Genomic DNA, 14,773 nt, shown 5'->3' with positions numbered 1-14,773 from the left:
TTTATTAATCTAATATAACTCTAATCCCTGTCAGTCTAAGTAAAATTTCCTGGACATTTTTATCTTTCATCCACAGATACTTGAAGACTTATTGTTCCCCTCAAATACTAAGCATCTGCTCTATGCCCATCACTGTGCTAGGCTCCGTGGGGTACACAAATACATATGACACTATCTCTGCCCTCAAGTAGCTTACAATTGAGCTGGGGGGAGAGCCAAAATAGCAGCAAACTATACCACATCCTGCCTCGAGTAACTGGGAGCTATTTATGTGCTCTAGAAATTCAGAATGGAATAAATAGTAAATTAGAAGGCCTACCTTTTAGGAATTGGGCCTTGAAGGATATATAGGCTGTAGATAGACAGGGGAAAGAAGGAAAAACTTTCCTTGCAGTGAATCTGTATGAGCAAATACACAGAGGAGAAATGGTGAACAGCTCACCACATGATGAGGAAAAGCTCAACCCTCCCCAGTGGTGCAAATGGTTAATGTACTTGGCTGTTAACCAAAAGGCTGGAGGTTCAATTCCACCCAGAGATGCCTCAGAAGAAAGGCCAGGTGATCTACTTGTGAAAAAATTAGTCATTAAAAACCCTATGGATGTGAGTGGCCATCTAAGATACAACTATTGGTCTCTTCCCGTCTGAAGCAAAGGAGAATGAACAAAACCCAAGACTCAAGGAAGAAATTAGTCTACAGGACTAATAGGTCATGTGAATCACAGCCTCTTCTAGTCTGAGGCCAGAACTAGATAGTGCCCAGCTACCACTCTTGACCATTCTGACCAGGGACACAATAGAAGGTCCCAGTTACAATGGGAGAAAAATGTAGAAAAAACTCAAATTCATAAAAAGACCAGACTTACTGGACTAATAGACTAGAGGAACCTCCATGACTATTGCCCTAAGATACCTTTTTAACCCGGCACTGAAGCTACTCCCAGAGATCACCTTTCAGCCAAATAACAGATTGGCCTATAAAATAAACAATAATATCATTGGGGAATGTGCTCCTTTAAATAATCAACTATACAAAACCAAATGGACAAAGCAAAGATGAGAAGGCAAGGAGGGGCAGGGAAACTGGATGGATGGAAACAGGGCAGGCAGATGGAAAATGGTGACAGTGCTGATACATTGCGGGGACTGTAACCAATGTCATGGAACAATTTGTGTATGAATTGTTGAATGGGGATCTAATTTGCTGTGTAAACTTTCGCCTAAAACACAATAAAATTTTTTTAAAAAAGTAAATCATACTTCTAGGAATTAATGCCTGTGTCTATATTCAGCCATGAGCACAAGATGATTTGATAAGTGTATTCACTATATATATTTTTTAGGAGCAAAAAAAAGGAAATAATCTAAATGTCCAAGAATTGATACTTAAATAATGATGCTTCTAAAAAAAAAAAAAAAAAACCCGTGAAGCAGTTCTATTCTGACACATACAGGGTCACCATGGGTTGGAGTTGACTCTAAGGCAACTGTTTTTTTTTTCCCCCTATACAGAAGACAGCAAAATTTGAGTAGGTGATACAGTCAAGTTATTGAGGGGCCCAAAAACCAGACAAGAGCATCCTGCTTCTCAGTCCGTTATCATCTTGGTGACTGATTAATATGCTCAAGGTCTCTTTTTCATCTATTTTGATGTCATGCTTCCACAGCTTGATGGCCTCATAACCTCAAACTATGAATGCAAATTCAATGGGATATTGCAAGCTTTTAAGTTAGCACTCAGGCCCACCATTTCCTGGACGGAGGTCCAGGAACAAAGTCATTCTTAACCTCTCTGCCTTTCTGAACCTCACTTTTTTCAGCTCTAAAACAAAGATAATAATACCTACCTCACAAGATAGTCGTGAGGACTAAATAAAAATGCAAAGATCTTTGTAATTTATCAAGCATTATACGAATGTCAGTGAGGCTTTGAGCCATGGAAGGAACGCTTTTTGCCACCTGTGCCCTGGCCCCCTATTTAGGCACCCAAGCAGCTTGCTAACCTACCAAAGCACAGCACCACTCTGGAGATGCAATTTAACTTGTGGTCTACAAGTTCCAACACGCTTTCCATCGGACTCAGAGGTAACCCACTATGGGGTTTTGTTGTTTTGGGGAGAGAGTTAGGGAGAAGATTGGAACTGAAGCTTAAGTGATGGTATTATCCTGCACAATTTTCCACTTTCTTTTTTGTTCACATTATGACTTGTCTTTAGGCAGAGGACCTGTGCTGATTTGAAATACTTATTTAGAAAGGAAATTGCCAGAGTAGAGCTAGGCTCTGGATACCACAAAGTCAGGTGCTGTAGGAATGCTTCCGGGAGGTGAGGAGGGACACTAAGCAAAGGGCTATCACAGAAAGAGCTCTGGGATTTCTTTGGAACAGGCAAAGCAAAGGGTACTAGGTCTGCATGAACTTGCCTGGGGGGCTCACCTTGATTTTTCAAAACCATCTGGTTGCAATCTGACTATACAGACAGAGCCTCAGGCATAAAATGAGACTAGGCCAGTGAGATTTGTGTTTTTGAAAGCTAGGCTGGTTGTATGTGACCCAGGACCTTTTAAGCCTGGGACTTTAGCACCAAAATAATTAGTTTATTTTCACCATTGCTCCACCCTCGCTTCTCCTGTAAACCTTGAGCACTCTCTGAAGTCGGGCGGCGAATGAGACCAGGTGGAAAGTGAAGTCTGTAGACATCCAGAGGAGTAGGAATAATGATGACAGTAACAAGCTAACAAGGTCTAAGCCCTTTACACATATCGTTTAATCCTCACAACATTCCTGAGATAGAGACTATTATCATTTCCTTTTTCAGATAAGGAATCTGAGTTTGAGAAGTGAAATAACTTACCCAAGCTTACTCAGTTAATTTGTGACAGAGGAAGAACCTGGGCCATGCAGTCTGGCTCCAGAGCATGGCTATTCTGCTACAGGGTAGAGGGTCCCCTGGCTTGGTTGAGCCTAGGAGTTGGGAGGAGGAGGTCAATTCTTAGCACCAATCATGATGCTTGAAGGCTGATTGAAGAGAAGCTCCCATCCTTTCTAGAACATTGGCAAGGGTTTGAGAAGTCTCTGACTTCCAAAGTCATCATTTCCCCTCTTTACAATCGGACACTGACTGGCTCCTTTCCAGTCTTCAGGCACCTCATCTATCTACCCATTGCTCTAAAAAACAACTGTTTAATGGCTCTCCAGTAACTCCAGCCAACTCCTTAAGGGCTCTTGAGAGCAGATCATCTGGAACAGCTAGCTGAACTCATCCAACTTTTTACAGTGATCTTTGATCAGTTCTTTCCTTGCCCCCACCACCCATGTGATCTAAATTGGTTGATCTGCTTCACTTCACACTCACAGAACTCTCTCAACCAACAGCACACCTTAAAAGCAAACCAGGTCTAGATACGGAGTTCACAAGGTGAGAGGGAGGAGAAGGGATGTCTGAAGCCAAAAGATTCTGACACACAGTTCCTCAGACCAGAATTCCTTTCTTACATTCAGCTCATGATTAGTGACTTCACCTGGTTGCCATGGAAACATCAGTCTCTGGTGGATGACAAGCAGTACTTTATAGACAGAAAGCATCACAGGCTACCATGGTAACACCAAAAGAGTAAAGCTGCATCCTCTCTCTTGGAGGAGTGAGGAAGAAATGGATAAGGCTGCTGGGGGAAAGCAGGCTAGAAGAGACAGGCTTTGGGAAGTCTGGCTCTGGCTTTTACAGAGAAGGGAATTAATTCAACGGACATTTAATATGAGTAAGGCGATGTAACAGTGAAAAAGACATGCTCTACGGCTGGCCTCATCAGGCTACCTAGTAATAGAGTTTGCAAAGACGTGTAAATAAAGACAGAATAAGACCAATATAGGACCAACAACCCTGAAAAGGGAGATTAACTCTAACTGGGAAAGCTTCAGGATCTTAAAGGATCAGATTCTGACTGGCAGAAGTAGGAAAGGAAGAGAGAACAGGATAAGCAAAGACATGAAGTGAAAACGTTTAGGGTATACTGAGAACTGAATACACACAGGAAGTAATAACTTCTCCACTCACTTCCAGACCTTGGCTTCCACAGTAGTGCTGAGACACGTAAGGTTAAGATCAAAGGATCTGAAGCCAGACTGCCTGGACTGGAATCCAAAGCTTGCTGTGTGACTGCAGGCAAGTTATTTAACCTCTTTGGGTATCAGTTTCCTCACATACAACCTGAAGATAATAAAAGAATCTACCTGAGGATTGTTGTGAGAATTAAATGATTTAATACATATAAAGTCATTAGAACAATGCATTTTTGTTGTGTGCCGAGTAGATTCTGACTCACAGCAACCCTACAGAACAGAGTAGGACTGCCCCATAGGGTTTCCTAAGCTGTCATCTTTATGGGAGCAGATAGCCAGGTTTTTTCTCCTACAGAGTCGCTGGTGAGTTCGATCCACCGAACTTGCTTTCAGTTAGCAGCTGAGAGCTTAACCATTGTGCCACCAGGGCTCCTGCCTAACTCACAAAAATCCTGCATATATGTTAACAATTATCATTATGTCACCTCCTCACTTTCCAGAGCCAGGATAGCCTCTTTTCACTGCTCTAGTCTTATGACTCCATGATTCTCATCAGACCCTTTCCTTAACAGCGAAAAGGGGCGGACTATGATATTTCTCCCTTCAAGTTTTTACTTATTTCCCTTCATAAGCACCAGGACTAAAGGTTCACACGTCAAGCCACTGTTTTCTCTGGTAGCTCACCTACAGGGGTTGTTGGTGCCTAGGAAGAAAGTAGGCAGAATCCCATGCCAAGGATATAGCAGTTTGAAGAACAGGGAGGAAATGTCATCGCTGCCCTGAAGATAGAAGCATATATGTCTATAAGCTAAGTCAGGTGAAAATCCCATTTAGAAATGAGAGCTGGTGAGGAAATTCTATGTCAGTTTAAGGATCTGGGCCAGTCTCACCTGCACCCCACCCCAGTTGTCATGCTCAGGTAGGAGAGGTGGAGGGAGGCTTCCCTTACCTTGTGCTGGGCCCACAGACTGCCTGCTGCCCCCTTCTCTCCATTCCAACCACCCCCTATAGGAGGATGAGTAACAAGAAAGCACTGAGTCACACAATGACACTGGCTGTCACTCACTAGATACTGTCACCTTATATGGGTTAAGACTAAAGCAGAAGTTGTCTCTGATGTTTCTTCACTTACACCACTGTCTCTCTCCCAGCAAGAGGCTCTAAGAACAGGGAACAAGGAAGAACTAAGGTGGAAGGTAAGGGCTAAAATGCAGAAAGGCAAAAGTTAGGGATGGGAACATAAGGAAAACAAGCTGAGACTGAGGTTCATCTAGGAGGAAGGCAGAAGGCCAGGCCTGTGGGTAGTGATAATAGTTTAGGAGTCCAAGCCAGCCACGAGACCTGGTCCATGGCCTCAGGATAACAAACAAGGATGGTCCCCACTGCAGAGTCTTGGGATGCATTAGCAGCCAGATCAGTAACTGTAGGGGACTGGGCCACCGCCAGAAGCTCCTATCTAAAACTAGTGCATCTTCCTTCCCTTCCCCCAGGTCCAAAGAGCAAGCTAGGATAGGAAAGAACTGGAAGGGGTGGGGTGCAGTGAAAGGAACAGAAGCAGCAGGTGACAGCAGTGGCCTAGAGGAATCAGAGCTAGTCCTAGGTCCCAGCGGCCTTTTATGCCACAAGCCAGCCTCAAGTACTTAACGGTTTGGTGTTAAAGGCAACCCTAGAGGCTAACATGACCACAAAGCCAACAAAGCACTTACACGTTTGAGAGCTGACAAAGAAAACCTAACAGCAATTATCCATATTTTCAGCATGATAATAAAAGTATTAAATTCTGTTGCCATAGAGATCAGTAAAGAATGGAGGACCCCACAGAGCCCTGCTCCTGGGCCTCTGGTCTTTCTGGTTGCCTGTGCTGGTGAACAAGGCTCTTCCCAGGTTATAGTCTCTCAAAGCAGGGAGAGGAAGGTGAACCTTCCCTTCAAAGAGCTGTTCCTGGAACACTCAGCTCCCTGAGTTCACTGCCCCAAGCCTGTGCTGTCCCAGGCTGAGACATATGGAAAGCAAGAGTTGAGGGGACTGACCTAGGCACAACAGTAGACATCAGGTCAGGGGAGCCTGGATGAGAAAATGCCCAAACCCCTTTGGATACTGGGCTGGGAGGTCTACAACAAAGAGGATCAAAGGCAGGTACAGAGGCCAAGAGGGTCTAAGAATGGTGAGCTTAGGAGGCTTCTCTGGAATTTCAGCTCCTGGAGATCATGAAACACCCCTAGAGAAAGGTACAGAATGTGCTACTGTCACACTGCCATCTGGTGGAAAGACAGAGACGGAGCCTGGAAGTCTGCGCATTGGGCAGGGAGTGTGGGGCACAAACGGTTGGGGAACCCTGTTGGAGCATGAGTCTTCCGGCCATTTTTACTTTTTTCTAAGTGAAAGTTTAAACGAAACAAAATAAAAAGAAAGAAAACACAATGGCATTACAAATGTTTTATATCCCCAGAACCATTCGTGGTTTTGGCTCATGAGAAGTTAAAATCAGACAGACACATCAACTGACTGAGATCTCACACACATGGGCAGCAGCCACCGCAACAGGGGTGCTGACTTTTGTACAAAGTTTATATATATATATATATATATATATATACACACACACATACACTCTTATATACACAAACACAAGGGTATAAAATCCAGTAAGAAGGGCTCCCATGTGCCCAGGCAGGGGTCCGGAGTGGCTTTAATAGTCAGAGTTGAGCCCGCAGCAGAGGCACACATAAAGTGGTGCAGAGTAGCGGCCTCCCCTCCATCCTCCCACCCTGGGCCAAAAGGAGGACCTGGGAGGAAGGACAATTACACAAAGTGCAGGTTTCACAATGCACATGTCCATGTCATCCTCCAGGGCCTTTGTAGCAGCAAGCCAGCACCTTCAAGGTTCACCCCCCAAATTCCAAAGTCCTCTTGACCCCAGAGGTCCTAAGAGTTTTCTCTGACAGACTGTAGGGTAAAGGTGGAGGAAAAGGAAAGAAGTTAGTTTCCTCCATTGATACCCTGTGGCCTTCCCAATGGGGGAGGAATTGAGGAATCATTAAGAGGTGGGTGGAAAGGGCAATGAAGGTCATCCTAGGAAACGATAACACACGAAGACACGTATTCAATGCAGGTGTCAATTCTGCCCTCTTAGGCTGGGGGTGTTGCTCGGCAGAGACCATTCTCAGTGAAGCCATAGGCAGGAGCTCTTCTTGGTGTCCAACGGTAGTCCTAATCCCCCCAGAGTTAATGTCTATGCCTTCAGGATGGCTTGGTCCATATAATGGAGAGAAGGGGCTTTAGAAGGGCAGATGTGGAGTGGTGGGACCCAGAGGCCTAGGGAGGCAGTGTACCAGGCCACGAATTTACCTGTTGCAAAGAGGAGAGGAGAGGTAAACTTGAAGCCAAAGGCAAGAGAATACCCAAAGACTGAAAGGGCTGGGCCCTGAGACTCACATGGTCTGAGGGGAAAAGAGGCTGGAGAGATGGAAGCACTACAAGGCGACTGTCTGGGAGGCAAGGTTCAGGGCCGGACTCAGAGCAAAGGGAGGCAGAGACAGTGAGTGAGCACAGAGCTCTCCTTATTACCAGGCCCTGGCCCTTCTCTCTCTTTCCCAAGTCTGAGTCTACCAGTCAGAGCCGCTGGGTTCAGGGCCCCTAAGGGAACCACTCCATTCAGTTGCAGGGCAGCAGCTTGGGCAGCGGTGGCAGCAGCTATGGCCAGCAGCTGGATTCCAGAGCCTAAAAGGGGAAGAAACCCCCCGCCCCAAAAAAAACCAAACCCATTGCCATCGAGTTGATCCTGACTCATAGCAACACTATAGGGCAGAGGAGAACTGCTCCACAGGGTTTCCAAGGAGTGGCTGGTGGATTCAAACTGCCAACGTTTTGGTCAGCAGCCGTATCTCTTAATCACTGCACCACCAGGGCTTCAAAGCGGGAAAAAAAGGTGGGGTTAAGTTCCAATCCTTGATCTCAAATTCAACCCCATGCTCTTCGCCCTGCAGAGAAACTCTACTTTCTGCCAATTTGGCCATGAGCTGCAAACATCCACTTGCTGATCCCAGATCAAGCTCCTGGCCCCCATCAGGAAAAGTGATGTCGGTACCACCATCCAGCCATTCAGTCATGTGGCCAACCCTCATAGGTCGACCAGCAAGCTCAAAGCCATTTAATTGTTCCAGGGCCCGCCGGGCACACTCAGAGTCAGAGAACTACGAGAAACCCAGGCCTATTAGTCACCTCCTGGCCACAGACCCGCTCCCAAAGCCCCGCAAACAGTCCCTCTCTTTACTATCCCAGGAAAACTGCATGCTCACTGCGGCACAAACTTCAATTTCCCAGGGAATGTAACCTAAGATCTCATTCCCCGAAACAATTCTCTGAAAAAGACCTTTTCCAATGGACTCAACAGCAATCACTCTCCAATCTTCCAGCTCCACTAAGAATCTAACAATGCAAAAAGTCTATTATCTGGATGGAACTTAGGCTGACAGGCTGTTTGACAAAAGGGCACGTAAAATGGAAAATAAGGCTCCTGGGCTTTTATTCAGTCCTAGGACTTAGAAGTTTCAGTTCCTAGTCAAGAACTAGGAAGCTGGAACTCTAGAGCCCTGCCCTGGGAGGTAACATAGCCTGGTGTTGAGAGAAGAATGCACCTCCACCCCCAGCCCACATACACACCAGTGTTGCTGACTCAGTGACCTGCTCACCAGAGGCCTTCTACTCTCTAGTCCCTTCCAGGATGACAGCATCAGCAGCACATCTGGTATAAAGAGGATTCCAAGTCTGCTGTTTGTGCAAGTGTGAAGATTGTTGACCTAAAAGGCTCAACACAAGGGCAAAAAGGCCCCGCAGAAGACTTTCTGCATCTGAGTCACACAGAAGCTAGAAAAAGTACTGGCCACTATGGAATCCTCAACACCATAGCTGGCTACGTTTACTCTGACATTACCTGCCCTAGGGCCAAGCACATGGTACTGACAGATCCCAGGCAGGTGGTGTAGGTTGTCTGCCTCTACTGGATACTTCTGACGTGAGCAATTCTCATGATATGGCACAATCTACTTCCACTCTGCCCTCTGGGCAGTTGTGGGGGTATCTGATGCCTGGATTGAGCCCAGAAAATATCAGCTTCTATCAAACTTTGTGGCTGGCAGCCAGTCCTCATCACCCTGGAGTCACATGGGCATGGAAGAATCAGTTACAGGAATTGGAAACCATTTTGCTAGAGTGTCACTGTCAGGGGGCCTCACTATTCTCCCCATAGTGCTATTTAAATGTAAAGATCCTCCTCAATGAAGAAACTGCTTCAAAAGGAGTAGCACCAGAGGGAAGTGTAACTTTTTATTCCCACCTTTATCATGAAAACAGTTCACCAGTTCTATAAAACATGTCTTTCAAAGCCCACACCTAACTTCCCTCATGCTCCCAACCTCTTTTAGCTGCAACCTGGAATCATTACTATTACCCAAAGAGCAAGTTGTAGCACCAGTGAAGCTGGCTGAACTCCTGGACACCCCCAGAACAGGGCCACTGACAGAGTGTAGGAAGAAAGCCAAGATCTCAAGCAATGTGCTCATCTCAAGGGGCAGAAAGCTAGTCCAAGCTTCAGGCACCAGTGTTTATGGGTCATTTAGACAGTTCCTAAAGAAGAATGAAGCTAAGCTGCAAAAATCAGACAAGTGGACAAACCCAAACTAAAATAAAAAACCAGAAGACTACAGACTCACCATAATGAAACCATAACCTCTGGAGCGGCCTGTATCTGAGTCCTTCATCAGGACAATATTATCGATCTGTAGAATATGAAGGAATGATTAGTCACCTTTTTGGCTAGCCCGTGCCTTTGATCATTCCTACCTAGACTATTCTAAACACCTCTAACTTGCTAGCCAACAAATTACATCTCTCCAATGTTCTTTCAAAAAGAGGTGAAGGAGGCCACCTCTTCCAAAACACATTTTCTGACTAATCTTACTCAGTCTGGACCCCATTATTTGATTTCATTATGTGTCTCACTCCTTTGCCTACTGAGTAGCATGAATACAGAGATGGAGCCTAACTTTCACAGTATGGACTGTTACATGTGCAACCTGTGGGATAATCATGGCCAGAGAAAAGCGAGAGGTACAGTCACCCACCCCACTTTTTCCAACTCCCTTTTAAGGATTCCTTCACTTTCTACTCACTTTGCCAAAGGGCTCAAAGATACCCCGGAGCATGTCCTCGGTGATGTTGAAGTGCCTGGAGCCCATATAGAGGTGCACTGGCCCACCACTGCCTTTCTGCACGTTGTTGGCCATGGCTGCCAATAGGATTTTCTCGGCCTGGAGAAGGAGGAAATGATGGGTCATGTCCCACACCCTCACCTCCAATCCCATTTTCTGTACGTCAGCTCCTCAGCCCACTCACCTGTGAGGCCTGCACAATGATAGGTACTCCCAGCAGCCGCTGCCCGGTCAGCCCAATGGCCAGCAGCACAGACTGAATTTCACAGAATTCCACATAGGCAATGCCCTTAGAACGACGTGAGTTCCGATCTGAGATGATACGTACATCACGAACCTATCCAGGGCAAAAACGAAATCTTGAGGTGGGCATAAAAGGCGATAGAAAATAGGTGACTCATAAGAGATGAAAACTAAGGAAGGGAAGGGGGTTACCTTGCCGACAGCAGAGAAAAAGGCCTCCAAGTCCCGAGGCTGAATGTGGGCAGCCAACTGCATACAAAAAACTGTGCGGGCATCATGTTCCTCAGGACTCAGATTATCAACAGGCTCCCTACAGAGCAAGCAGAATTAGAGACTACTCTTCTCAGTATTTGGTCATCGTTCTCCAACTAACCTTCAAATATTATACGTTCCTGCAGTTTTGCTTAAACCTTTTCTTCGTACGTTACAATTCCTAAAAAAGCAGTCATCTAAACTTACCTGACTGGGCTTTTCTCTCTGAAATGAGAACTGTTACTCTGTCCATACCTACACCTAAGGAATAGAGAAAAACAAAACTAAAAATCATGTCACCAAATCTTATTCACACTGGTCCAACGCTGGGTCTTCCATCATGAGAAAACCAGATTCCAGAACCTCATCTCACGTGTCGATTCTTAGCACCACTCCTCCAGTAACTGGGTATCCTGTCTATCACAATCAAGTCCACAGAGTATCCAGGATTCCCTGGGCGTGCAAACGGTTAAGGCACTTGGCTGCTAACCAAAAGGCTGGCAGTTCGAGTCCACCCAGAGGCGCCTTGGAAAAGAAGCCTGGTGATTTTCCAAAAAATAAGCCACTGAAAACCCTATGGAGCACAGTTTACTCTGACACACATGGGGTCGCCATGTGTTGGAGCAGACTTGATGGCAACTGGTTTATAGTACACTTGGTGTTTTACCCAGATAGTGATACAAAGGTGATCTTATTAGCAAAAAGTGATACCCAGTGGCAAGTGGCAGACTCCTGTAGCGCACACGATCCTCACGACGCTGGTCCGGACTTCTTGACTGACTACTACGTCGACGATCCCAGCTACGACCGCGATGATGATGCTGCCGATCCCAACTTCAGCTCTGTTTCTCCGTCTATGTTGATCCCGGTCTCGACTATGACTACAGGTGGAAATGACTTTAAGTTTGTTAAAGAACAAACAAATCTGTCTTGGCCTTTAATACAGAGCTTTCCCTGGTTACTTTTCCATTTATAGTAATTCCCAAAACCCAACAGCCCAAGAATTACTGACCTGCGCTTTCTATCCCTGCTTCTACTATGGCTCCGACTCCTCTTCTTCCTGTGAAAGACAGTGTAAATTCTTACTTCTGAGTAGCTTTCATGATCTCTCCCAAGGAAAAGGAATGACAGTAAGACCAGGATGAAACAGAAGGCAGTAAAACACCAAAGTCCAGAAGATGATCTGGCAGTAGTTCACAGCAACTGCACAACAGCAACTTATACAGACCTGAATGCTGTCAGGCATCTGAAGCAGCCATTTTACCCCCAAAATCAAGCAAAAGCTGGTGTTTCCAAATCAGAGGTCCTCTTGCTATTTTATTCAAATGAAATATACCAATGCTAGAACTGATCCAAAAATCTACATTGGAAAGTGAAGACTAGAAATTCATTAAACCAGGTCACCATTATTCCCACAACCCAGTGGAGCCATTACTAAAAGCCAGCAATCTTCAGAGCAACCACCTCCCTGTTCTGGCTGTCTCTTCAATGGATGCAGATATTTCCTTTCCCTAAGTCGCCAACCCATTTCTTTACCCCACACTCACTTGCTTGTCTCCCCACTGGTGCTGCTCGCACTAGTCCTATTGCCATTGTTGCTGCTGGTGTTGGTGGTGGTATTGCTACGGCTGTCCTTTTTAACCTCTTTCCTTTGCTGCTCATCCTGAGGGGTTCGCCAGGAAATTGTCACAAGGCACAAGGTGGCAGACACACAGATTCCACTGGGCAAAGAACAAAGGTGAACAGGAAAGAAAGCCTGTGAAATCAAAGCTCTCAATTAACTAGCCAGTTTTTAAGGACTTGCATCTTCTAACGGGGGGAGTAAGGGGAAGCAAGCAAACTGCCCAAAAGGAAGAGATCAGAATGACAATGGCATTTATTTCCCAGGAGAGTGAGAAATCAGAGCTAGGTCTGAGGTACACTGACTTTCCACCGTGTCACTGACAGTTATGAACAAAGCACTTGTTCCTACCACATTATGCTCCCAACCCAGGTTTTGGGGCCTTTTCTAAAAGCATGACCCAAGAGTATGGGGCCCCAGCACAGTTAACTAGAAGCCCACACCCTTTATGAATAGCCATATGTAATAAATAAGCAGGGAAAGAGAAATCATAAAATGCTTAAGTGAAAAGCCAAAAAACCCATTGCCATCGAGTCGATTCCAACTCATAGCGACCCTACAGAACAGAGTAGAACTGCCCCATAGGGCTTCCAAGGCTGAAGTCTTTATGGAAGCAGACTGCCACATCTTTCTCCTGCAGAGAGGCTGGTTAACCACTGTGTGCTTTACCACTGTGCCACCAGGACTCCTGCTGAAGTGAGGTGGGGGATAGTACCTCCTCTTTTTCATAGGAAGCCTCCAGCATGGCCTCAATCACTATATCAAAGTCATCAGACGCCATCGTGTTAGAATCTGAGGAGAGGACATCAACACATAAGTACCTCATTTACACTTTTTTTTCCCTTCCAGCAACCGGCATTCCCTTCCCCTTCCAAGGAACAGCCATGAGGATATACAGTTCTGTTTCTTGACTCCAAAGGGCTCTTGTCAGCTGTCGTTCACCTGAGACTTATTTTTGCGCCTTATAGATCTGAACTAGATGTGCTTTGTGACTGAGAAAAGATCAAGGGTCTTGAACGAAACTAAACACCTAGGTAGACAAAATATTAAAATACAGGCTCTGTCCTGTGAAGAGGAAATGTTGGTACTCAAAATTTCCATTCACTTTACAATGGGTTCTAGGCCTCCATTCTATTATTCAAAATTCTGAATAAACAACTGGTTTAAACTTAAATCATAAAAATAAGTACACATTTCCTATAAGAAGATAAAGATGCAAGAATAAAAATTAACAGCAAAACAAAGCAACACCAGAATGATGCAGATTTGCCCTAAGCTCTTTCCTACATACTCCAAACACCAATAATTTGGGCCTCATCACTAAGCATTTTCTGTCCAATACCAACTAGAGCTTAGGTAACTCAGAAATATTAAGATTAAGACAGGCTTAACCAATCCCATTTTGAAGTCCTTCTGTCTAGGCAGGCAGGGTAAGACTTCTCACCTCCCCAAGTATTCAAAAATGACTGATCTGGAATTACTGATACACGCAACAACATGAATGAATCTCAAAAATATGCTGAAAGAAACCAGATAAAAAAGCATACACTCTGTATGATTCCATCTATATAAAATTCTAGAAAATGCAAAGCAATCTATAGTGACAGAAAGCAGATACATGGTAGCCCAGGGACAGAGGCGGGTGGGGAGAGGTAGAGAGAGATTACAAAAGAGCACAAGGAAACTTTTGGGGGTGATTGATATGTTTGTTATCTTGATTGTGGTGATGGTTTCATGGATGTATACACATATGAAAACCTATCAAACTGTATACTTTAACGTGTACAGTTTATTGTATATCAGTTATACCTCCATGAAGTTATTAAAAATTGATCTGAGGACTTTCTATGCAAGGTGGCTAATCAAAATCAGACTTTCCACATCCACAAGAGTTTTGTCCTCTTCAAAGCAGCTAATGCATTATTCAATGATGTGTCCTGGTTGCTCCCCTAACCCATAGCCTATTTCGATGATTACTTTCTAAGACTAATAACACCTACCATTTATATTATCTTCTGTGTGCTAAGCATGTTACAGAGATATGATTCTTGGAAAGAGGAAAACAATTAAAATTAAATCAAAGCTGAACAGGTATGTATAAAAACCAGTGAACTCACCAACTCTTCAGACAGGGATTGGACTGGACTGTGGGACATAAAGTGATACTTGTGAAGAATGTGCCTCTTAGTCAAGTAGATACAAGAGACCAAAGGGGCGGCTTCTATCCGGAGGTGAGATGGGAAGGCAGAGAGAGTTAGGAGCTGGTTTAATGTTCATGGGGAATCAGGGGTGGAAGGGAAGGAGTGTGCTGTCGCAGAATGGGGTGAGCAGTTGGGGTCTCATAACAATGTATGTTAAAAAAAAAATTCTGTATGGGAGACTAACTTGAAA

General features: G+C 45.0%; 1 protein-coding gene across 1 annotated transcript; it reads right to left on the bottom strand.

The window, feature by feature from the left end:
- Positions 1-7,488: 7,488 nt before the first annotated feature.
- RBM23 (RNA binding motif protein 23) lies at positions 7,489-14,548 on the bottom strand. The gene is given in 13 exon segments (XM_004389930.3): positions 7,489-7,579; positions 7,669-7,777; positions 8,055-8,250; positions 9,769-9,834; positions 10,228-10,365; positions 10,451-10,603; positions 10,702-10,819; positions 10,969-11,022; positions 11,473-11,605; positions 11,608-11,642; positions 11,774-11,821; positions 12,309-12,424; positions 13,098-14,548. Coding segments are annotated over 13 exon segments (1,368 nt in total). The 5' UTR covers positions 13,209-14,548.
- Between the last annotated feature and the right edge of the window lie 225 nt (positions 14,549-14,773).

Source organism: Trichechus manatus, unplaced genomic scaffold (genome assembly GCF_000243295.1).
Source record: "Trichechus manatus latirostris isolate Lorelei unplaced genomic scaffold, TriManLat1.0 scaffold00268, whole genome shotgun sequence".
Taxonomy (NCBI): Eukaryota; Metazoa; Chordata; class Mammalia; order Sirenia; family Trichechidae; genus Trichechus; species Trichechus manatus.
This window is presented reverse-complemented; position numbering and strand designations above follow the sequence as displayed.